Source organism: Schistocerca gregaria, chromosome 1, assembly GCF_023897955.1.
Source record: "Schistocerca gregaria isolate iqSchGreg1 chromosome 1, iqSchGreg1.2, whole genome shotgun sequence".
NCBI classification, from domain to species: Eukaryota; Metazoa; Arthropoda; class Insecta; order Orthoptera; family Acrididae; genus Schistocerca; species Schistocerca gregaria.
Window position 1 is genome coordinate 321,154,859 of NC_064920.1, and position 25,841 is coordinate 321,180,699.

At 43.7% G+C, this 25,841-nt stretch overlaps 1 protein-coding gene across 4 annotated transcripts in view; it reads right to left on the reverse strand.

Annotated features, from left to right (window-relative positions):
- Positions 1-25,841, reverse strand: part of LOC126343702 (juvenile hormone epoxide hydrolase 1-like) — a 52,507-nt gene that overhangs the window by 20,054 nt on the left and 6,612 nt on the right. Inside the window, exons 1-3 of one of the 4 annotated variants that reach the window (XM_050001962.1) lie at positions 17,845-17,909; positions 9,865-10,042; positions 700-1,244 (exon numbers count right to left, since the gene is read on the reverse strand). In XM_050001962.1, coding sequence (XP_049857919.1) covers positions 700-1,244; positions 9,865-10,038 — 719 coding nt within the window. In that variant the 5' untranslated portion in view covers positions 10,039-10,042; positions 17,845-17,909. Of the gene's footprint in view, positions 1-699; positions 1,245-9,864; positions 10,043-17,844; positions 17,910-25,841 lie in introns of those variants that run through there. The other 3 variants (XM_050001961.1, XM_050001959.1, XM_050001960.1) reach the window with 3 other exon arrangements.

The following is a 25,841-nucleotide window of genomic DNA, read 5'->3' on the forward strand; positions in this document are numbered from 1 at the left end:
ACTCGAACCCTACCATTAGCTTTTACCAGCTGAAATCAGGACTCGTCTGAGCAGGCCACGGTTTTCCAGTCGTCTAGGATCTAGCCGATATGGTCACGAGTCCAGGAGAGGTACTGCAGGCGATGTCATGCTGTTAGCAAAGGAACTAGCCAAAGTCGTCTGCTGCCATAGCCCATTAACGACAAATTTCGCCGTACTGTCCTAACAGATACGTTCGTCGGACTGTGATGTCTGTTAACACTGACAGCTCTACAGAAACACCGCTGCTCTAGGTCGTTAAGCGAAGGCCGTCGGCAACTGTGTTGCCCATGGTGAGAGGTAACGCCTGGAATTTGTTATTCTCGGCACAGTCTTGACTCTGTGAATCTCGGAATATTGAATTCCCTAGCGATATCCGAAACGGAATTCCCGTACGTCTACCTCCAACTACCATTCCGCGTTCAGAGTCTATTAATTCCCGTCATGTAGCCATAGTCACGTTGAAAACCTTTGCACGTGAATCATCTACTCAGATGATTCACGTGAAAAGATTTTGAATGACCTCCGCGAGTTCGCTGTCGTTTCATACGTTGTGTATGCGACACTACCGCCAACTGTACATGTGCAAATCGCTATCCCATGACTTTTGTTGCCACCTCAGTGTGTAGTCAGATACTTCGTACGAGTATTATTTGAAATGTATAAAAGTATGTTAGGCACCTCTCAGGGTAGAGTGTCGCCATATGAGTGCCAATGACGGAACCCCAGTCGCCGCCCTGGACGTAGAACTTGGTGAAGCCCAGGCGCTCCATGAGGTCTTTCATGACGACCGCCACCTGCGCGGCGCCCAGGCCAGGCTTCTGGGCGCCCTGTGAGAAGCCGTATCCCGGCAGCGAGGGCGCCACCACCTCGAACACGAAGTCCTGGCCCTCTCGCGGCGTGGTGAGCAGCGGGATGACGGAGTAGAACTCCCGCACGGAGCCCGGCCAGCCGTGCAGCAGCAGCAGCGGCACGATGTCCACGCCCTTCGGCACGTTTGCCGGCTTGACGCGCAGGAAGTGCAGCACCAGCCCGTCCACCGTCGTCTTGTACTGTGGGAACTTGTTCAGGAACTTCTCGCGCTCGCGCCAGTCGTACTTGGTGCGCCAGAACTCCAGCACTTCCTCCAAGTACTTAGAGTTGAAGCCGTACTCGAAGCCAATTCCCTCCAGTGGTGGCGTTAGCTTTGGAGTGGATTTGAGGCGTTCATGCAAGTCTCGGATAACCTTCAACATTTTAAGTGGTTCATCAGGCGCAAGGCCGAAGGCAGCAGAAAGGCTAAAATCGAACTGTTGTCTAATACTCGATGCAATACCTGTCAGATTCTATACCGTATTTTCCCCTCGTTAGCCCCTCTTTTAACCGTAAGATGCAAAAAATCTTTACCCAGTAGGTGAAGGAATGCACAGCTCGCATTTGTCTACAATAAGGTTAGCAGAATTGTCCATAAAAGTACCGTCTAATATATTTGATACCTGTTTGTTGCTGACCCTTAAACATACACTACTTGACAAAAAAGTGAAGTACCCAGAATAGATGGCTTGATGTCAAGGCAACTTCGTTAACGTGCACGCTGTCAACATGTAAGTGAATGGATAGAGTTGTAGTTCTCTGTGATAGGTAGAGTGCATTAGTGTTGTTCACATTTAATTTTGTTACCAGGCCTGGGACATGAACAGCCTCAGCTGTGAAGTGATCGTTTCAAAGAACACAGAGATGCCGTGTTTTGTGTGAGACAGTGTTATAAGCGTCTGCCCCAGGTAGCTGAGTGGTCAGCGCAACAGAATGTCAATCCTAAGGGCCCAGGTTCGATTCCTGACTGGGTTCAAGATTTTCTCCGCTCTGGCACTGGGTTTTGTGTTGTTCTAATCATCATCATTTCATTCCCATCGACGCGCGAGTCGCCGAAGTGGCGTCAAACCGAAAGATTTGCACCCGGCGAACGGTCTACCCGACGGGAGGCCCTAGTCACACGACATTTACATTTAGGGTTATACGCACCTGATGGAATTTGAAAGGTGCCTCATTGTGGGTCTCCATTTGGTCGCCTGGTCCAAACGTGAAATATCCAGATCTGTGGAGAATTTGAATTTGACAGTGGCCCGATGTTGGACTGCACGCGAACATGACGGCAGCCATACTTGTGGTCAAGTTTCCAGTCGACCATATCTGACCACCACATTGGGAGGATCGCTGTATTGTGCACCAAGCACGTCGCAACCTTTTCACATCCGTGCAAGTAATGGACTCCCTGCGATTATATATCACCCTGCATCATTGGCCAGAGACAAGCAGCAGTCATCCTGCATCACTAGTCAAGGATAAGCAACGGCCAAACTAAGGAATTACCATCGCATGCGTAAGGCGCCGATAAAACCACAATAATAATAGCTGGGTTTCGAAGGGTGCCGTACCTGGGAAGCATAGACTACTGATGATTGGCGTCAGATTATGTTCAGCAATGAGTCGCGGTTCTCCACTAGCCTAGATGACCATCGTCGGTGAGTATGGCTGCGACGTGGGGAGAGGTCACTTCCTTCCTATGTTTTGGAGATGCACAGTGGTGCTACTGATGCCACTGGGTCTGCTTCCAGTTCAAGGCTGGTAGTGACTGAGGGAACTTTGACGGTACAACAGGACATCACGTACATGCAGCATCCTCATTTTTTGTGTTACGAATAAGGCGAAAATATCGTGGTCCCGTTTTTCAGTAACACGGTTGCTCGTCCACACATGGCATATGTTTCTACGAACCATCTGCTTGATGTTAAGGTTATGTTATGTTATGTTATGCTAACCGGGGACCTGGAAACGACGGAGAGGCTCTGTCCCCGCCGCAGCTGCAGTGGTCCGCAATCCCACGACGACTACCGCAGTCCACTTCACCCCTCCGTCGCCCCACACCGAACCCAGTGTTATTGTGCGGCTCTGCCCCCGGTGGGCCCTCCAGGAAACGTCTCACACCACACGAGTGTAACCCCTATGTTTTCGTGGTAGAGTAATGGTAGTGTACGCGTACATGGAGAACTTGTTCGGGCAGCAATCGCCGACATAGTGAAGCTGAGGCGGAATAAGGGGAACCAGCCCGCATTCGCCGAGACAGATGGAAAACCGCCTAAAAACCATCCACAGACTGGCCGGATCACCGGACCTCGACACTAATCCGCCGGGCGGATTCGTGCCGGGGACCGGCGCTCCTTCCCATCCGGAAAGCCTTGCGTTAGATCGCACGGCCAACCGCGCGGGCTTGATGTTAAGGTACTCCTGTGACCACCATAAACCTCAGGTCTGTCCCAATAGAACAAGCATGGGACCAACTCAAACGTCAACTGCGTCCCAGTACCAGTATCCAGGATATCAAGGGCCAGTTACACCAGTTGTGAGCCATCTTGCCCCAGGCTGTGGTACAACGGCTCTTGACATCCTTCCCAACCGAATCAGTGCATGCATCCAGGCAACGGAGGTTGCAACGACATAGTGGTGAGTGGGCTCTTACTGCCAACTTGTTTGTGAATTTGACTCGATATTGTCATCACTCAAATAACATGCTATACACTCTCAACCCGTGATGTTTCATTTCGTTTCCTTCCCCCGTTCCACTTTCTGTCAGGCAGTATATTATAGGTAGTATATTATAGGTATCTCAAACAGAATGATACCCACGCCAACCATCACAGAATTAAAAAAAAAAACTGAAGTGTGATAATCGAACTCTCACTTTCCTCGTATGACATCGTGAAAGTTAAGGAACTAGAAGTAACACTAACATTGCTCATCGAAATCAATACAATTATAAAAATTCTATAATACAAAAGCTCATATATGGTGTTGATGGACTTTCAGACAGAATTCGGAAACGCTGTTCTAACTTAATAAGTAAAGTCCTTAGAGATTTATGGAATGCATCTATGACGCAAGGAATTTTTCCAGACGTATGAAAATATGCAGTTGTTAAACTTCTTTTCTAAATGGCTGACAAGAAACACTTAATTAATTACATCGAATTTCCTCACTGACATCTTTTCCATACTATTCGAAGAAGTAATGTACAGTACTCAAGAGTAGTCTCACATTTAAGTATAAATAATTTACTTAGCATATAACAGTTTGGATTTCAGAAGGGTTGCTCGACTGAGAATGCTATTTACACATTCACTCAACAAATATTATGAGCCTTAAATAATAAAATATCACAAGTTGGTAATTTTTGGGATATTTCCAAGGCGTTTGATTGTGTAGGTCATGTTACATACACTCTGCAAAACTCGATGGCTTTACACATAATTAATCTGAAACCTTAACAAGCAGAATGCACAAAGTTGTGCTGAATATTTGAAACAATAAGGATAAAAGCTGAAGTAAGGAATAAAAATTTGTGACCAAGCGAGGACTTGAACCCAGGTCTGTTGCCTATTAGGCAGATTTTTTTGTTTTTTTACCGCTTTTTTCGTTTTTATTCTGCTTTTTCTTTTTTTATTCTACCATCCTTTCTATTTTTTATTTTATTTTTGATTTTTTAATAAAATGGAACTAAAAAAGCAAAAAACAAGTGCCACCGTCACTTTTCATCCTATAACAAAAAAATCTGGTCCACTTTTGGCGTTGGCTCCTGACTAAACCTACCCCCGAGAGAGGCCTATATACCAGGGGAAATATGGGAAATCAAGGTTAGGGCTATCCTTACAAACAAAACAAAATCTTCCTTTTTCTGAATTTTATTTTTATTTTTGTTGTTGTTATGTTTTTTTGTTTGTTTAGTTTTGTTGTGTAATTGATCACAGGCCTTCTGCATCCCGCTGGTAATATGTTGAGTCACGTCTTCTCGAAATTGATGTGTTCTGTTCAATTGGTCAGAAATGTTCATTGGTTCAAACAGGAGACCTTCTTCTCTCTTGGCTTAACATATTCCAGCTGCGAGGCGGGTCGTGGAAAGCACTCCCAAAGAAGTTCGAGAAAAATTGTCTGTATTTTGGGTGACGGACAACGACATAATGAAGGTCATTGAGATATGTCCAAAAATCGAGTACAGAGTCTACAGTTTGTTCAGATAGGTAGCGAATGGCATGTCCGCGGGTCCAATTCACAGCATTGGTCTTTGTCCGAGGAAAATATTCACGTTCCGGAAATAATAATGAAAGAGGAGTAATCCGATCCGGAATGGCAGATGGGCTATCGACTACACCATCCTGGCTAACAGACCTAACACAAACTTCAGTTAACATCTCAGCAAAACAGGTAGACATTTTTATTCATTTATTCAACTTCTGTTCTTAGCTAAGATAAAGTCGAGACTCACTATGTCCCCAAGAAAATATAAGTGTGTCAGATAAATTCAGACAATGTTGGAAGGGCAGAAAATTTAGGTTACTGAGTAGAAATCACAATTAGAGTCCCATAAAGTTCACTTTTGGGTCCACTCGAGCTACATCCAGAAAGTAAGTTTCCCGATGTCGTTTCCTTTAAAGTAGACGTATTTAGCCGGGAAAATAGCGCATGCACAACAGATCTGTGACGTGGCACTGAAACGCCGGCCGAACGGGTGCCAGTGTCGCGGCAGTAGTGTCCCAAAATGGTGTCTTATTCGTTCTCCCGCCGCCTACGAGGTTCGGCCAGTGGTAAGGTTCTTTAACGCACAAAACATAGCGCCATCCAAATTCATCTGTTGGGTCTACGGGAAGAACATCATGCTCAAACAGTTGGTGCTTCGCTGGTGTAAGTTTTTTTCCGAAGGTCGTCAAGCATCCGTGATAAACGGGGAGGAGTGGGCGACCGCCCCTCATCAGTGATCTTCCCGTTAAGCTGGCGCGGCGGCGTATCCTGCCGGACCGTCGCTTCATGATTACGGAGCTTAGCAGTCAATTTCCGCAGATATCGCTATCCGTCTTGCAGGAAATTGTCGCTAACCACTTCCTGTTCAAGAAATTGTCTGTCATTTGCGTGCCGAAAACCTTACACCCGAGCACAAAACGAAACGCCTTGGAGCAGCACTGGCATTTGTGCAGCATCATCATGATGACGGCGACGAGTTCCTCGACAGGATCGTCACGGTCAACGAGACGTGGATTTCTTACTTGACCGCGGAAACCAAGCGGACGACTCTGCTCTTTCGATTCACATGCGGCAGACTTCTACGACACAAGAATGTTAAAGTTGATTTGATTCCGCAATATGACAAGTGCCTCAGTTCTTTTGATGATTACGCAAGAGAATACCGGGAAACACTGTTTTCATGTAACTAAGTTGTCGTATTAAAAAAAAAAAAAATGCGGAACCTTACTTTCTGGATGAACCATATGTGTGTGTGTGAGTGTGTGTGTGTGTGTGTGTGTGTGTGTGGTCCATTGATAGTGACCGGGCCAAATATCACACGAAATAAGCATCAAACGAAGAAAACTACAAACAACGAAACTCGTCTAGCGTGAAGGAAGAAAGCAGATGGCGCTGCCATAGGGCAAACGGATATCAGCTGCGTTTTGTTTATTTTTTAATAGGAACCCCAATTTTGATAACATATTCCTGTAGTACGTAAAGAAATATGAATGTTTTAGTTGCACCACTTTTTACGCTTTGTGGTAGATAGAAATATGAATGTTTTAGTTGCACCACTTTTTACGCTTTGTGGTAGATGGAGCTGTAATAGTCACAAACGTATAAGTACGTGGTGTCACGTAACATTCCGCCAGTGAGGACGGTAATTGCTTCGTGATACCCGTGGTCTAGGGGTAGCGTCTTTGATTCATAATCGAAACGTCTTCGGTCCCGGGTTCGATCCCCGCTACTTCCTAAATTTTGATAAATAATCAGCATTGGCGGCCGAAGACTTCCGGCATAAGAAGTCAGCCTCATTCTGCCAACGGCCTTGTCAAAGGCCACCCTAGGGGTGGGAAATTGCCCCTAAAGGCGGAAGAATCAGCAATGATCAACGACATGAGGATGCACAAGGCAATGGAAACCACTGCATTAAAGACACGTAACGTGTATCCACAGGACATGTGGCCTGTAGTTGAAGAAGTATCATGATGATCTCTCCATTGGCAAAAGATTCCGGAATAGTCCCCCATTCGGATCTCCGGGAGGGGACTGCCAAGGGGGAGGTTACCATCAGAAAAAGATTGAATAATCAACGAACAGACAATGTTCTACGAGTCGGGGCGTGGAATGTCAGAAGCTTGAACGTGGTAGGAAAACTAGAAAATCTGAAAAGGGAAATGCAAAGGCTCAATAGAGATATAGTAGGGGTCTGTGAGGTGAAGTGGGAAGGAAGACAAGGATTTCTGGTCAGATGAGTATCGGGCAATATCAATAGCAGCAGAAAATGGTATAACAGGTGTAGGATTCGTTATGAATAGGAAGGTCAGGCAGAGGGTGTGTTACTGTGAACAGTTCAGTGACCGGGTTGTTCTAATCAGAATCGACAGCAGACCGACACCGACAACGATAGTTCAGGTATACATGCCGACTTCGCAAGCTGAAGATGAACAGATAGAGAAAGTGTATGAGGATATTGAAAGGGTAATGCAGTATGTAAAGGGGGACGAAAATCTAATAGTCATGGGCGACTGGAATGCAGTTGTAGGGGAAGGAGTAGAAGAAAAGGTTACAGGAGAATATGGGCTTGGGACAAGGAATGAAGGAGGAGAAAGACTAATTGAGTTCTGTAACAAGTTTCAGCTAGTAACAGCGAATACCCCGTTCAAGAATCACAAGAGGAGGAGGTATACTTGGAAAATGCCAGGAGATACGGGAAGATTTCAATTAGATTACATCATGGTCAGACAGAGATTCCGAAATCAGATACTGGATTGTAAGGCGTACCCAGGAGCAGATCTAGACTCAGATCACAATACAGTAGCGATGAAGGGTAGGTTGAAGTTCAAGACATTAGTCAGGAAGAATCAATACGCAAAGAAGTGGGATACGGAAGTTCTAAGGAATGACGAGATACGTTTGAAGTTTTCTAACGCTATAGATACAGCAATAAGGAATAGCGCATTAGGCAACACAGTTGAAGAGGAATGAACAGTCTAATGAGTACACAGTATGGTTTGAGAGTAAATCGGAGAAAGACGGAGGTAATGAGAAGTAGTAGAAATGAGAACAGCGAGAAACTCAACATCAGCATTGATGGTCACGAAGTCACTGAAGTTAAGGAATTCTGCTACCTAGGCAGTAAAATAATCAATGACGGACGGAGCAAGGAGGACATCAAAAGCAGACTCGCTATGACAAAAAAGGCATTTCTGGCCAAGAGAAGTCTACTAATATCAAATACCAGCCTTAATTTGAGGAAGGAATTTCTGAGGATGTACATCTGGAGTACAGCATTCTATGGTAGTGAAACATGGACTGTGGGAAAACCGGAACAGAGGAGAATCGAAGCATTTGAGATGTGGTGTTATAGGCGAATGTTGAAAATTAGGTGGACTGATAAGGTAAGGAATGAGGAGGTACTACGCACAATCGGAGAGGAAAGGAATATGTGGAAAACACTGATAAGGAGAAGGGACAGGATGATAGGACATCTGCTAAGTCATGAGGGAATGACTTCCATGGTACTAGAGGGAGCTGTAGAGGGCAAAAACTGTAGAGGAAGACAGAGATTGGAATACGTCAAGCAAATAATTGAGGACGTAGGTTGCAAGTGTTACTCTGACATGAAGAGGTTAGCACAGGAGAGGAATTCGTGACGGGCCGCATCAAACCAGTCAGTAGACTGATGACCCAAAAAAAAAACATAACCCGTGTAAAAATGGACCCTTTACCAATTGCGGAAAAGGTCGATATCGTGTTGATGTATGGCTATTATGATCAAAATGCCCAACGGGCGTGTGCTATGTATGCTGCTCGGTATCCTGATCGACATCATCCAAGTGTCCGGACCGTTCGCCGGATAGTTACGTGATTTAAGGAAACAGGAAGTGTTCAGTCACATGTGAAACGTCAACCACGACCTGCAACAAATGATGATGCCCAAGTAGGTGTTTTAGCTGCTGTCGCGGCTAATCCGCACATCAGTAGCAGTCAAATTTCGCGAGAATCGGGTATCTCAAAAACGTCGGTGTTGAGAATGCTACATCAGCATCGATTGCACCCGTACCCTATTTCTATGGACCAGGAATTGCATGGCGACGACTCTGAACGTCGTGTACAGTTCTGCCACTGAGCACAAGAGAAATAACGCTAGAGGAGAAAACTTTTATTGACATTATTAAACTTGTCAGTAACACAGAAAGGAGTTCAGTATGCAACAAAATGTTTGACCGTTAGTCCAACATAAAATGTCTGACAGGAATTAAAGCAGGTTTTAAATCTATCCCAGAATCATTTCTTGTGAACAAGTCCTTCTATTCCACTGACGAATTTACGTTTAGAAAGTGGTAGGCTGTAAAACTAAAGTTAAAAATAAACAATAGTTTAAATTTTATTTCCATGAAGAGGGGTAAGAAAGGTATTCACTAATGTTAACACTAACTATGAGTACATATCCCGTAAACTGACTCGTCCCACATCATTTCGGTAAAATAATCGTTCAAAAGATCTATGGAGCAGGTAAGTAACTAATTACACTGACATTTAGCATTCTTTAAATTCGAAAAACTATTGGACTCAATATCACAGCAACATTTACTACCGAAAGTGTATTCGTATGGAGTATCAAACGAAATTTGTAAGTGCACTGAAGATTTTTTGCCAGGGAGGTCACAGCGTGTTATCTTGGATGGAGAGTCATCAGCATATGTACACGTAACCTTAGGCGTGCCCCAGGGAAGTGTATCTAAATTTGTTGTTGGAAATACACTTGGCTGTTCGCTGATTTAGGGGGTGAGCTGAAGTGTATCGACTTACACTGTCTGAGATGTTGATGGTGAATGGCCGGATGGAGCCGTCGGCCTTCTCGGGGCGGCGAGTCACCCACCAGGTGCTGTCCAGCCGCGGCACCGCCGGAGTCTGGTTCAGCTTCAGCCACACGAGCACCGCCACCACCGCCACCAGTAACGTCAGGTACCTGAGCACGGCCATCCTACTGGAAGAGGGAACGATGCAAGAGGTTAACTTACATTTCATAACAACCAGACAGTGTTTGGAATGAGATGACTGAGGAAGCAGTACACATATTGCCTTATTGCGCCCAATCCTGATGCGAGGGATTAGCTTAGAGTCAAATTCCCTATACTGATAGGGACTTTTCTTTGGTTGGTGAACTAGAACGAGGTACTTTCACATTCTTGAGGTTGACTGATTCTCAATGAGAGGAAGTGGCTTCAAAATAGGAAGATAAGAATGGCTAGGAGAGCGTTGTACATCCTACTTCCAAATGGTGCTGAACGCAGTCTTTTTATAGGAACTGTACCGACTTTCAAGCCAGCACATGTAGAGATGGAAAACGACTGTTCAAGGATTTGAAACCCTACTGCACCAATACGATACTACATGTATTTCGTGTGAGATGTGACTATAGTTGTTGGGATTTCATTAGTTCAACGGAAAAAATATATAAATCGTCAGTTGACCAATTCTTAAATTTCGTGTTATCTTAGCTTCATATCAAACACTGTACCTCCAAGGATCATTAACTGTGAATGTTCCACCACTAACGAGAACCTAAAAATCTTCTTAAGACTGTCTACTACGTTCTTAAAAAAAAAAGAAGAAAAAAAAGAAAAAAAAAAGCAGAATGAAGCATTAAGGCCGAGTGCAACTATAAATTCTCTGAACATCAGGAGTAAGAAAGTGAATCGGTACTGCTGCGAGGAATTCGAAAAATTAAGATAATCGATCCACTTGATATGCATGTTACAGACGGATGCTGAAAATTAAACGATTGAGAAAGCAATGAGGGGGTTCTTCGCAGAATCGGCGAGGAGAGGAATATTTCGAAAACATTACCTAGAAGACAGGACAGGCTGGTAGGACGTGCGATAAGACAAGGGAGAATACGTTCCATGGCACTAGAGGACAAAAACCTGTAATACATTGGTTATTCCTTGCTACTGTAGTGTTATCTTGAAGCTGTGAGAAAGGAAGACAGGCGCTCCAAGGCGCGGAAGCAGAGACGATGCTGAGGGCAGACGAAACTAAGAGAGATATTGTTACATGAAGTAAACTTTAAGGGGAGAGCCTTGAGAAAATGCAGACGCCCCCAGACGTGGTCCCAGGGCGATAGTTACTCTTCAAAGAGTTAACATGTAACTTCATATGTCGTCTAGACGCTGTGGTAGGTTGCCACCGTAAAACTTTGTAACCAACAGCCACGTATAAAGCTAGCTTGATACCAACCCTGATAACAGCAACGTCAGTAAGCTCACAAGGGTTAGAAAGGGAGGAAAACGCCAAAAAAACTGTTCGCCTAGCAGTCCCTACTCTGGGTAGCCCTAAGTGCGGGGCTAAATGAAGTATAACAATAATGTTGCAAGCCTTGTTTGGCAGAGCAGTTACGTTTAGCTTTCAGCAGAACAATGTTGATATGAAATACGGTTTGCATAAGTGCAACTGCATTAACGTCCCCGCCTTAGGAGCAGTATAGGGGACCTAACGAAACCGTGATTGGCAGACGCCTGTAAGAGACCTGCGGGATTGGCTGGGTGGCTTCAAGTGGGAAAAACAGTGCCCCCACGTGACTCTTTAAAACCCCTAGATTCCGCATTTTGGCGGAGTTCTCAGTCAGACGATCTGGGCACTGAATCTGCGTCCGTCGACTCCAGCCTCGGTCCATCTCCGCGTAAGTCTGCTCTCTCACATGGAGTGCCTCAGTGAACAGTGTCACATTCGGTATGTTTTGTTTTGCAATTAAGTTGTTGCCTTAAGATACTGCTAGTGGTTGCTACTATGGTTAGCACCCACTCCTGGAACTTCAGCATTGGCTTATGTTGTAACATTGTTATTCCAGCTTTTTCTAACGTTAGAACTAGCCTCCAGTGTATTAGTTAGCCCTGTCTGGAATAAACAACTATTTCAAAACCCTGTTTGTCCAAGAGTCTCCACAACGAGTTCCCTACCGAGTCTCACCACCTGCATTTCTAATAAATTGCCTGTACCAGTGCTGACTCAGATAGAAGAAAACAATTAAATGCCTTCACTGTGAATTGTCCTTCTTCCTTCCGCTCTGTACCGCTCGGGAGCGCAGACTGATCAGTAACCCGTTTTCTCCCTCTCCCACTTATGTCAGGCCACGACAAACCGTTGTGGAAAACAGAGATTCGAATATATTCAGATATAAGCTAAAGTCAGTCTGGAAACGGGAAAAAAGGAATCTATGAGAGGTACATTCTATGAGCAGAATGACTGAACTGTGCGTTTTCATGGAGGAGAGGGAGAGGGAGGGGGGGAGAGAGAGAGAGAGAGAGAGAGAGAGAGAGAGAGAGAGAAGGGGAAAGAGGGAGAGACACAGAAAGGGAGAGAGAAAAATGTCTGCGTTGTTGCTGCATTTAATGATTTAATTATATGATACTGCAACTGTGGCTTTAAACACACAAATATGTGATTGGGGTTTCTATTATATAGGTATGGATATTTGTGGTAGAGACGCTTGTTTTGTACGCCAACGTTAATCTGCAGTATACACTTTTTTCTCTTTATCACATTTTTCATTTCGTATCAAATCGGGTAGAGTGGATCGTTATCCGTCTCCCGATTCTTTTCAGCCATACATCAGTGACCTGAGGGTGTGGCAAAGAGGTGCCCAATTGAGAATACTTGGTACACGAGGTTCACAGCTGCGGCGCTTCAGTCTGGAACCACGCGACCGGTACGGTCGCAGGTTCGAATCCTGCCTCGGGGATGGATGTGTGTGATGTCCTTAGGTTAGTTAGGCTTAAGTAGTTTTAAGTTCTAGGGGACTGATGACCTCCGCTGTTAAGTCCCATAGCGCTCATAGCCATTTGAACCATCTGAACAGCTGCGGCATTTGCCTTACAACCACGGAAAACGTTGGTCGAAACTAGGAGGCTGGCCGATTGGTACCATCTTTGATTTACCCCGCGGCACAATGTCCCATTCACGAACAGGCTAGTATCCGCCTATGTATCTGTTTGTGAGTGACGAACGATGAAATCGATGATCTGCTCTTCATTCACTTAAGCATGCGTGTCTGTGACCGCTGACGGTGTGTGCGTTTCTTTGTCACGTGACTTGCTACCGTTAAAATCATTCACGTGCGAGTAATAACGGTAGCCATGGAATCAGGTGAAACTGTAATGATCAGCTGCTCGCATAGCGCTAAATGTTGCAGTGCACATCAGTAGTAAGACACATGGTCTGTCCATTTACTACCGCTAACTATCTTGCAACGAAACTACATTCTCTGTATCCCGAGGTAAGTAAATGATTTCACAGTTCGCATACACTCACGGAAGTGGAAAGTGTTACAGAAATGACAGCTCAGCCGAATGCTAGCAGACTGCTAGTCCAGAATTTCCGTGATGTGTTAATTAAAACTTCATCCGTAAGTGAACTCATTTTCAGTATAGAAAAAAAACCAAATCCTACAGATGAAGAATGGTGTAAGTTCATGACGTTTATTAGGTGTATCTACCATTACTGGAAATTTTCATCGGAGATCGCAATATATCATGCCCAGAGGACGTGCTCCGTGTCTGAGACCTGTAGGTTATCGTTATCTTTCGGACTTTGTGAAAGGTCCAGTCAGTGGCATGAGGGACATGGGAGCACCATACTGACAGATCCCAAGCATACTTGCTGTAGTGCAATGACTACATAAGGAGTGGTGGCGAGACAGGACAACAGCGTGGTAAGAAAAGTACACACGTGTTCTTCCAGAAGTACCACGCCACGGTGCGATCTTCGGGTCGCTCAACTGGCTCTGACCAAGACGCAGATTACAACAGTTGAAATACGAGAAGAGGCTGCACATAGCGTTGAATGAAGTCATTCCGCATATGGCTGTCAATAATTGTGGAGGTTGTTTTTATTTTATTCTTTTTATTTTTACGCAAGATGATTGCTGCTTTTGTGATTCGCACATTATTTTTGTTCACATGGTATGTGGAAGAGCGGGTATACTTTTACCATCATACGCATTTTGGTTCAGACTGCTGGAAACTATGTTCTAGTACGTCATACTTTAGCGTTGTAGATTGGTCTCTAACATCCGACACCCCAGGGTAGCCGAGAGCGCTAACGCACTGCTTCCTGGACTCGGGTAGGCGCGCCAGCCCCGGATCGAATCCGCGCAGCGGATTACCGACGAGGGCCGGTGTGCCGGCCAGCCTGGATGTGGTTCTTATGCGGTTTTCCACACCCCGCTAGGTGAATACCAGGCTGGTCTCAGCGTTCTGCCTCAGTTACACGCGTCGGTGACATTTGCAACACGTCACGATTTACACTTGACACGGACAGTTGAGGTTCATTGCTTCCGTCCTGGGGGGGGGGGGGGGGGGTACGGTGTGGCGGCAGGAAAGAAAGAAGGAATTGCTCTCTAACATACCCTAATGATTGACAACGACAAAGTGTTGGACTTCATTCACTAATTAAATTTAGACTGTGGAGTCAGCCTTCATCAAAATTCTACAGAAAGGATGTTATTACGAACAATCTGGAACAGCTAATTGTAAGCTGGGCTGAGATCTCGAGCTACCATGCATCAGTTCCCGCTGAAACCATACCACAGACAATAGACTATTAAAGTGTAGAGCCAGAGTAAAATGGGACGTTGAAGGGTGTTCTACGGTGTCCAGTGATAAGTCTCGTTTCTGTTTGTGGCTGTCAGATCGACGTCAACGTGTCAGTAGACGACCTGGTGAAAGGTCTCAGGAACCATCGATTCTTAAGAGCCATACCTCTCAAGCTCCTGGAAACGGGTCGCGGGAACTGTTGAATATGACAACAGGACTTATAAGGTGCTTGTCGAGAGGAGGCTGAATGCTCGCTAGACCGTGGCAACTATGGTGATACCTGCAGTCACACCTTTCATGACCAGTGTACGAATTTTTCAACAGGCTAATGCAATATCCCACACTGCACTTCACTCCACAGTCGCCTTGAGGTGTGAATGGACTCTTCAAATAGCTCTGAGCACTATGGGACTTAACATCTGAGGTCATCAGTCCCCTAGACTTAGAACTACTTAAACCTAACTAACCTAAGGACATCACACACATCCATGCCCGAGACAGGATTCGAACCAGCGACCATAGCAGCAGCGCGATTCCGGACTGAAGCGCCTAGAACCGCTTGGCCACAACGGCCGGCTATGGACTCTTGACTGGCCTGTGTGGTTCCCTGATTTGTGACCAACAGAGTATGTTTGCGATGCCAACCTACATTCAGTAATCGTCATGAACTGTCATAGCACTTATTTCAAGCATGCTTCCGTGCCACAACGAATACAAAAGCGCTTTCGCGTCTGTGACGTTCACTTCTTACACTAATATTGATTATGGACATCGGTTCCGAACATAAGGAAAATCTAACCATTTTACAGATGTTCTGTGATGAACACTTCCAAAAATTTTATAAATGTCGGCAGAAATATTGTGAATGTGACTGACTTTTCTTTTACCTATAATGTCAACACTTCCCTGTTAGGCCATATCTTATCTCTCAATATCAGACTAGATAATTTATCTGCTACTGGTCCAAAATCTGGGTCATTACGTCGATAACATGTTTCTGAAAATTGAGAGGCAGGGGAGGGGGCGGGAAGGGAAAAGGGGAAATTTTCCGGCTAAATATCACGTCTCTCTCTCCGTCTACTTATAACTCTTGCAGTCCGCAGTGACCGCTTCACGCTGCTGCTATAATGACAAATAGCTAGGTATGAACTAGAGCGCTCCCGTTGTTCACGGCGGTATGATCTTGCAGATGGTCCTCCTTTCTCTGCAGCCATTTGTATTGACCACTAATCCCACTTTGGGTCTGATTAGTTAACAGCCTCTGGGTAGATCAACTTCTCATGAAATCGCCGACCTCATTTATCCGGATTACAATATGCAGCAAATATAAAGCAAGTGCCCAAGAAAAAAAGGCTTCGCTTATGGGGATAATACCCTACATCCCAGTTCGTTAGGAATTTACTTAAATACGATCACTCCATCAGCTAGCGAATTGTAACAGTCTAACCGTTCTCTCTTACTCCCTCTTTTCACGCCTATCGCCGCCGCTCCATGATTTAATTCGCCTTCGTACCACCTGACTCAACCTCACTTTGACGTCAAATTCAACTTTCTTACTCTCCATGGATATCACTTGCATCACTCTTGCACAACATTAAGTCTTCCTTTGACACACTGTATCCCCCCTGCTCCTACATCAAGCTCCTCAGAAACGTCATATGAACTAGCATTTACCAATCGCCACATACAGTATAATATTAGCTCACTGGTACTCGAAGAGGACTGGCCACGTCTTGGTATCCTTTTCCAAAGGAAGCCAGACCCGGTTCTTTATTACGACGATGTTATGACATTTCTCAAGACCATAAAATCGTTACGTTGCTGTCGTATGTATAGTCTTGAGCCAATACTACAAAATAAAACTTCAAATTTCCAGTGGGACATAAATAGTAAATAAAATAACCCTATGCCAATAAATGTCAGTTATATTCCTGTTACAATTCAATTGTACCTAGTTTAATAATAATTAACTAAAATATGGACATAATCCATTTTGATTATTTGTTCCCTACAGTTGTAGTAATTTCTCGAGCTAAAACAATCACACACTCTATTATATTCACAGTTTACTTACAGTAAATTATACTGTTTACTAATCTATTATGAAAAAATTCCATACTAGCATCAGATATATAAGAAGTAATCTAGGAGATTTTACGAAGCACACGATATCTATTGTGAATAGTTATTTTATTCAATTAATACTGACTCCGCATTTAGCCTGACTAAACACTGATATCAAAACGCACTTCTAATGTTGAAAGGTGTGGTAAAAGATTTAGAGATTAAGCTGCTGTTTCGGGACGTTCTTCCTGTTTATAAACTAATTCCATTGCGCAAGCTAGAGTGTTAATGGCAGCTACATCGCTGAAATTCGAGTTTCCTGTGTCAGGCATCAGTATACATCCCATACATCAACGGTGTACATCAAGACTCACTAAGTTCAGAGTACCACAGCGATGCCACATAAGCACTGAATCACTGTACGACAGTCATTCAAGCGACGGTAGTGTTCCGATATTACTGCTATTTTGTGTGTTTTCTTGTGTTTCTGCAGTGATATTTCCCCAGCATACTACATTTAGAGACTTCGGGGTATATCGGGAAGTGATGTAATCAAATCCAAATGTGATGGTTTTTGAGATTTCTGCAAATGGTTCTAGACTTAAAACTTGGTTTCATCATTAAGAAGCGAAAGACCGATTTATTTCCCGACCCTAGTTAGTACTGAGTAACACTCTCTAACGACATTGCTGTAGAAAACACATCTGTTTCTGTTCATATAAACACAAATAATAGTCAAAAATACATCTGTTCTACCCTCTATATATTTCGACAAAGCAAAGTGTTACGTACGACTATATAGAGAAATTCTGTGGTTGCGGAACCAGTATTAGGACGATGGGTACAGAAAAACTTTCATGGCACGATTAAAAATGAAGAATTATCCTGAAAGAGACGTACAAACATTTCTTTCTGATTCGTTTCATTGGTAAACATTAATTCCAATGCAGCGACGGAGTCAACTATGGTGCACTATATTAGATCGTAAAATGTGAATATGAATACTAAAGTATCAAGCAATGCCTTAAAAATTTACATATCCCTATAAGAAAATAGTTAGCAACGCAAAAATAACAAAGTAACAGTTTCGTAGTTGAAATCCGAGCTGCTGTGAGGAACGCTTGCTGCTTACCTATCTACACACAGCTTGTCATGTGGAAGAGCCGGTGCTGACTGTTCAAGACAGGAGCTACACCTGTACTTATCTCCAACGCCGCAGTCATTATCTCAGATAAACAGACGTATCTGATACAGGCTGTTTCGTCCGGTACGTCTTTTGCACTTTTAATTCAATATTCCACCTAGGTTGCACTTTGTATTAAATCCAACACATACAAACGTATCCAGCGATCAAAAACCTACAGATCGTGTGCTGCTTGAACAAACTACTTCCATTCCTCCCTGTTTTGTGCTCGGTTCCTCAGACCTGCTTGGCCCTTATGCAGGTCGTCCATCCAGCACTGCCTGGGTCGTCCTATGCGGCGTCTGGAGATTGGCTTCCCATCAAGTGCTTTCTTCATCTTTCTTTCTTTTGGCACAAGGGCTACATGGCCCGCCCACTGGATTCTTTGCTCTCCAGCTTTTGTAGAATTGTTGGTTGTTGAGTCAAGAGGTAGATTCCCGCGTTCTTCCTCTTCCATGATTATTAATGTAAGATCAGTCCCAGTATTTTCCTTATTTCTCTTCTTTCAAATGTTAGTAGTTTTTGCATTTCTCGTTTATCCATGCTCCACGTTTCTGAACCGTACCTGATTGCTGGGTCTATCACTGTGTTCTAGATTCTCATCTTAGTGTTTTCTGATCTTGATTTTGAGCTGATATTCTCCATTAGGGTATACATGCATTTCATTCCCACTGCTATCCTTTCTTGATGTCCATTTGTATGCTGTTCCCACTAGTAATCGAAGATCCCAAGTACCGGGTGATCAAAAAGTCAGTATAAATTTGAAAACTTAATAAACAACGGAATAATGTAGATAGAGGGGTAAGAATGGACACACATGATTGCAATGACATGGGGTTTTTAAAAAAAAAAAAATAAGTTCACGAAAGGTCCGACAGATGGCGCTGGACAGAAAAACGTCAATGACTGCGCATGACAATCGTGTATAAAAGGAGCTGAAATGAGAGAGAGAATCAGACGCGCCAGCAGTCGCAGCATGTTGACGTTACCTGAAAAGGCGCTTTTAGTGAAGCTCTATTATCAGAATGGGGAATGTGCTAGTTCAGCGTTACGATCCTATCGCCAAAGGAAGGGGATTCAAACCGGTAAAGGTCCGTTGACAAATGCAGCTGTGGCGAGAATGATTTCTTAGTTCGAAGACACGGGTTGTTTAGACGATAGACCCCGTAATGGCCGACCGAGCAGAAGGCGTAATGCTGCTGAGACACCTCAGGAAGAAATGGAGACTGTACCGGGTTCGTCTACGCACGGGGAAGTCAGCGCTCGTGCAGTCGCACGTCACACCGGTATTCCATACACTACTGTTTGGTTGGCACTGAGGTGTACCCTCCAATGCTTTCCGTACAAAATCCATCGGCATCATGAACTGTTACCTGGCGATTTAGTGAAGCGGAGGGCATTTGCAGTGTAGGCGTTTCAAAAGATGGCGGAAGATGACGATTGGTTGAGTAACGTGTTGTGGACCGACGAAGCTCATTTCACGCTCCGAGGGTCTGTCAACGCCCACAACTGCAGAAGAGGAAGTCACGGTATGGGTTGGATTGACCACATCTACCGTTATCGGACCTTTTTTCTTCGAGGAAATGCGTGATTCTGGTTTTGTAACTGCCATCGTGACGGGTGAGAGGTACGCCGATATGTTACAGAATCGCATCATCCCCAGCCTGGCTAATTAACGCCTGCTGGAACGCACGATGTTTATGCAGGATGGCGCTCCACCCCATATTGCTAGACGCGTGAAAGATCTCTTGCGCGCGTCGTTTAGTGATGATCGTGTGCTCAGTCGCCACTTTCGTCATGCTTGGCCTCCCACGTCCTCAGACCTCGGTCCGTGCGATTATTGGCTTTGGTGTTACCTGAAGTCGCAAGTGTATCGTGATCTACCGACATCTCTAAGGGTGCTGAAAGACAACATCTCACGTCAATGCCTCACCATAACTCCGTACATGCTTTACTGTGCTGTTCACAACATTATTCCTCGGCTACAGCTATTGTTGAGGAATGATGGTGGACATATTGAGCATTTCCTGTAAAGAACATCATATTTGCTTTGTCTTACTTTGTTATGCTAATTGTTGCTATTCTGATCAGATGAAGCGCCATCTGTCTGACATTTCTTGAACTATTGTACTTTTTGGTTCTAATAAAACCCCATGTCATTCCAAGCATGTTTGTCAATTTATACCTCTCTATCTACATTATTCCGTGATTTATTCAGTTTTCTAATTTATACTGACTTTTTGATCACCCGGTATTTGAACTGGTGAACTCTCTTAAACCTCGCGCCATCTACCTCAAGAAATTCTTCCTGCTCTTATGTTCTTCATAACCGCATGAATTCCGATTTCACTTATCAACTTTTAGCCCACCCTTCCGTGCATAGTTGTCCATTTTCTTGTACATCCTTTTGATTCACTTAGCAACACTATATCGTCTTGAAAGGCAGCAGATAATTTACACAGCTTTCTCATCAAAATTAGCACTGGACTCGCATTCGGGAGGACGACGGTTCAATCCCGCGTCCGGCCATCCTGATTTAGGTCTTCCGTGATTTCTCTAAATCACTCCAGGCAAATGCCGGGATGGTTCCTCTGAAAGGGCACGGCCGACTTCCTTCCCCATCCTTCCCTAATCCGGTGAGACCGATGACCACGCTGACTGGTTTCCTTCCCCAAAAAACAACCAACATCAAAATTAGAGTCTGATTTTGTAATTCAGAGATCGACAACAGGATAAATCGGTACGAGAACTTTTATTGATGAGATGGATTCACAGTGACTGGGAGTACGATGTTCTGTGCAATTGTCATTTCTTTCCTTTATTAACGAAGTGGTGGACTCATTGGACTGTGGACGTTTCTGGTGCGCATGCGAATACACTGCACGTTGGATTTGATATGGCGATCAGGGAACGTAGCGGCCTAACAGGACCGGCTGGGGGCCAAGGACTGCGTACCTGAGTGGCGAATTCTTACAACAGAAGAGGGAACACCCATTCAGTGGTCCGGTCAGCTACTGTCCACCTGTAACACTGCACAGGCTAATGTCCTGTCGGTGAGCAGTGCGGTGCCAAGTACGGAGGCGGGGGAGCATTTCTGTGTTTTGCTGACCTCCTTTGGAGACAACCATCTACCGGATGCAGGAAGCGTGGTCTGAAAGAGACAAAGTCTAGTCTCGTACGGTTCCTGCTTTATTTCTCGAGCCCTGAGGTGCGAGGCAAACGGCATATGTGGGAGAACGTGTGATTGGCATAATAGCGTGTGACGTCAAGAGCGCAACTCTGAAGTCATTGTTTTTTGATAGTAGGGAAGATGTTTTTATTGTGATTGGCGTCTGAAGGCGAGCGCTATTTTGTTGAGATTTTCTAGCTGGAGGGAATCATCATGATTGGGCAGCAGTATTTCTTAATTTTGCAGTTAGCAGCTAGCACTGTTTTGGCGAGAAGCAGTTAGGAGGGCATAAGTGAGCGCCATGAGAGAAGGCATTTGGCGTTTGCTCACGGAGGTGTCCGCATTCTTTTGCGCTTTCATCGCGGAGGTGGCCGGGTCGAATCCATGGATGATGGCTATAGAGGACAGATCGTCTTGGCGTTGCACCACAGTTGGGGCTGAAACAACTTCGCGCTCCGACAGGGCGCTGACAACGTCTTCTTCACGAAGGGCCAGCACTGCTACGGCGTCGAGGATGGTACAACAACGCCATAATTCTCAGTACCAGCAGAGTAGTGACTTTTGGGGGTAGTCATCTACTTCCAGTCACTGTTTCAGTCAGGAATTGGCTGGGTTGTATAGAGTGGAATTATCGTTGTGTTTTATTTGAGCGTAAATTCTTGAGTTTGGAAACAGGATTGTCACATTTTCCATAGTTGAATTTACATGTCGTAAACTGATGGATCTTGTGAATAAATTGGAGTATTTAACTAATCAGTGTTTCTATTTGGTACCTTCATTATATCTATTATGCAATTAATTATGCAAGTAATCAGTGATCAGAAAGACGCTTTCGATCATACTATATCATATGCAAGTACATTATTCCAGTCAGATAGCGCCAACCACATTCAGATTTATGCTAATTCCCCACTTTAAGGTCTATGCCGAGGGCCGTAATTTCGCTTTATCCATTTAACTTTGCTCACAATTCAAGTTTAACGGGTAGGTCTTAACGGAGTAGCTAGCCTGCAGTTAGTTTCGAGGAGTTAGGAATATAATCACAATCGTGGATTTGAAGTATGCTTATGCGAGACAGTTCAGATTACCGTCCATCTTTACTCCAGGTCTCTCCTGTTGTCTGCTTTACGTAATTATCTTCTCTAAGATAACACTGAACAGAGCACATGAGAGAGAATACCCATGTCTGAGATCTGTCTCATTTTCGATATGGCCTCTGGGAAACGCACTGCTGCTATTGCCCATCTATGCAACAAGCACAATAAAATGTGGTGGCCTTCCTAATAACTTGTTTCTCATTTCGTTTTCTACATGAGATTTGGCTGTTCGTGGTGTCAACGTCAAGTATTGCGAGTGAAACGGTTCAAGGCCAAAAGCATCTGGCGCGCTGCTGTTCCGTAAAACTGATTAGTCATCGTCATGCAACATCACGATGACATACATTTTGTCTACAGCTTCGCAGATACGCCTTAGATTAATTAAATTAATACTGGTTCATCGTTGACCTGAAAGTACTTCATTTACAAAAAAGGCATGAGACGAAAGGAAGGCTTAATTCTACTACAAGAGCATAATCAGAACGAGCACAGACCTGTGTTATTCTCACAGCCCTCAGGGCTTTATTATGGACTATTATCTTTGACACTGGAGGTTCCCCTGTAGTGATGACTTGCCCAGTTTCTTATAGAGTTGGATGTTGCCTCGCTTGTGATTCTGAGTTAAGTAACATATTAAGCTATATGTGTAACCAGTCATTTATCAGTGGAATATTTCCTGAATGGTTGAAATATGCTGAAAGTAAGCCACTGTTTAAGAAGGGAGATAAAGAAATAGCATCAAATTTCCGTCCAATTCCACTTTTGCCAGCATTCTCAAAAATTTTAGAAAAAGTAATGTATAATCGGCTTTATAACCAGCTTATCTCAAATAACATACTGTCAAAGTCACAGTTCGGATTTCTAAAGGGTTCTGATATTGAGAAGGCTATCTACACTTACAGTGAAAATGTGCTTAATTCATTAGACAAAAAATTGCAGGCAACTGGTATATTTTGTGATCTGTCAAAGGCATTTGACTGTGTAAATCACAATATCCTTTTAAGGAAAATAGAATATTATAGTGTAACAGGAAATGCTGCAAAATGGTTCAAATCTTATATATCTGTCAGGAAACAAAGGGTGTTATTAGGAAAGAGACATTGTATCAAGCTTTCAGGCATCATCCAACTGGGAACTAATTACTTGTGGGGTCCCACAAGGTTCCATTTTAGGGCCCTTCTTTTTCTTGTGTATATCAATGACGTTTCATCAGTAACATTATCAGAAGCCAAGTTCGTTTTGTTTGCCGATGATACAAACATTGCAATAAATAGCAAATCAAGTGTAGTCTTAGAAAGGTCAGCTAATAAAATATTTGTGGACATTAATCACTGGTTCCTAGCCAATTCTTTGTCACTAAACTTTGAAAAAACACACTACATGCAGTTCAGAATTTGTAAGGGGTGTCCCACGAGTATATACCTAACATACGATGACAAGCAGATAGAAGAAATGGACAGTGTTAAATTCTTGGGATTACAGCTTGATAATAAATTCAACTGGGAGGAGCACACCACAGAACTGCTGAAGCGTCTTAACAAATCTCTTTTTGCAATGCGAATTGTGTCAGACATGGGGGATATAAAAATGAAAAAGCTGGCATACTATGCTTCCTTTCATTCCATAATGTCATATGGGATTATTTTTTGGGTCAATTCATCAAGCCAAGCTAAAGTTTTCCGGGCACAAAAACGAGCAATAAGAGTTATATGTGGTGTGAACTCAAGAGCATCCTGCAGAAGCTTGTTTAGGGAACTAGGGATACTAACTACTGCTTTCCAATATATTTATTCCTTAATGAAATTTGTCATTAAAAATATACCACTTTTTCAAACCAACAGCTCAATTCATGGAATCAATACTAGAAGTAGGAATAATCTTTACGAGGATTTAAAGTCACTTAGTCTTGTACAAGAAGGTGTGCATTATTCAGAAACACACATTTTCAATAACTTGCCAGCAGCCATAAATAGCTTAACAACCAATGAAATTCAATTTAAGAGAAGCCGAAAGGATTTATTGGTGGCCAACTCTTTCTACTCCATTGATAAATTTCTCAGTAGAACCAACTGATTTGTGCATATATATGTATGTAAGTACAATATAACTTCTGCACAATTTCAGGGCAGTAGTGTGTTGATTGTAAATAAGTGTGTGTGTGTGTGTGTGTGTGTGTGTGTGTGTGTGTGTGTGTGTGTGTGTGTGTGTGTGTGTGCGTGTGTAAGTACAATCTAACTTCTGCACCAATTCAGTGCAGTAATATGTTCACTGTAGATAAGTATTTAGTAGTTTTATTACACGGTTATTACCTTATAAATAAATAAAAAACTTTTTAATTTTAAATTCAGTGCATTAATATTTGTAAAATGATTCTTTCATACAGCGTTCATTAAAAAAAATGACGGCCATGCCACTTGGGACCTGTGGAATGGTACGTTAGCTTATTTGTTTGAGTTGTAAATATTTGTCATGTATTGTTGTTTTTCCGACATGTTCTACATCCTGGAGGACCTCCTCACTACGGATCAATTGGAATCAAAGTAAATCTAATCTAATCTAATCTAATCTTGCTAAGTATTTGACTCCTGTAAAGACAACGTCGAATCTCATCTCCTCATCCAACTACCTGACTTCATACATAAACAGTATGCTGTGCATACGGCTGAGTAGTAGTATGTGTATCCAGCTGATTTAATATACGAGACATTTTCACGTTAAACAGCATGATTCTTGTGTGCTAAAAGCCGTTCTGCCATGCTCAGTCTCAAATTTCCTATAAATGATTTCAGTGCAAAATGTTCATGTACCGATACAAATAGATCCACCATCTCAGATTTACTGGCAGGGAGTTTCATAGACTTCAGCTAAATTCTGTACACCGTTTCCAGCGCGGGATAGGTGATTTCATCTGCCCTGGTATATACATTTCGTATCGTGTGTCCAAATGCCCTTTTAATACTGCGACCGATTCTGGAAAGCTGTGGTATCCTCTCGAAACCCTCAGATTCGCTTAAGATCGACTCCACCTGCTAGTTTTCCTGGATACACGTCTGTCAGACATGTATGCGAATTATAATTTAGGGTGTTACGACATTTGCTGATCTTTTCTGGGTCCGCAGCTCGTGGTCGTGCGGTAATGTTCTCGCTTCCCGCGCCCGGGTTCCCGGGTTCGATCCACGGGGAGGGGGGGGGGGGGGGGGTCAGGGATTTTCTCTGTCTCGTGATGACTGGGTGTTGTGTGATGTCCTTGGTTAATTAGGTTTAAGTAGTTCTAGGGGATTGATGACCATAGATCTTAAGTCCCATAGTGCTCAGAGCCATTTGAACAATTTTTATTTTTTAAATCTTTTCTGTGTTAGATGTACGTCAGAGAAGCTCGTAACCTGGTTTTTCTAAACGTATCCCAACAGTGGCGGCTTCATTACTAGATAAAGCTGACAATCAGACAAGAACTGACCATTGTATTAGGATGTTTTTATAGACCACCAGCATCCGCAACAAACGTCGCAGAACGTTTCAGTGAAAGTCTTGAGTGCATAGGAAGTAAATACCCAAATTATCCATTAGTTATAGGTGGAGACTTTACTCTAACATCCATTGACTGGGGAAATTACACGTTTATCGCAGGGGGCAGAAGCAAAGATTCGTGTTACGTTATCGTAGGAGCGCTCTCAACATGC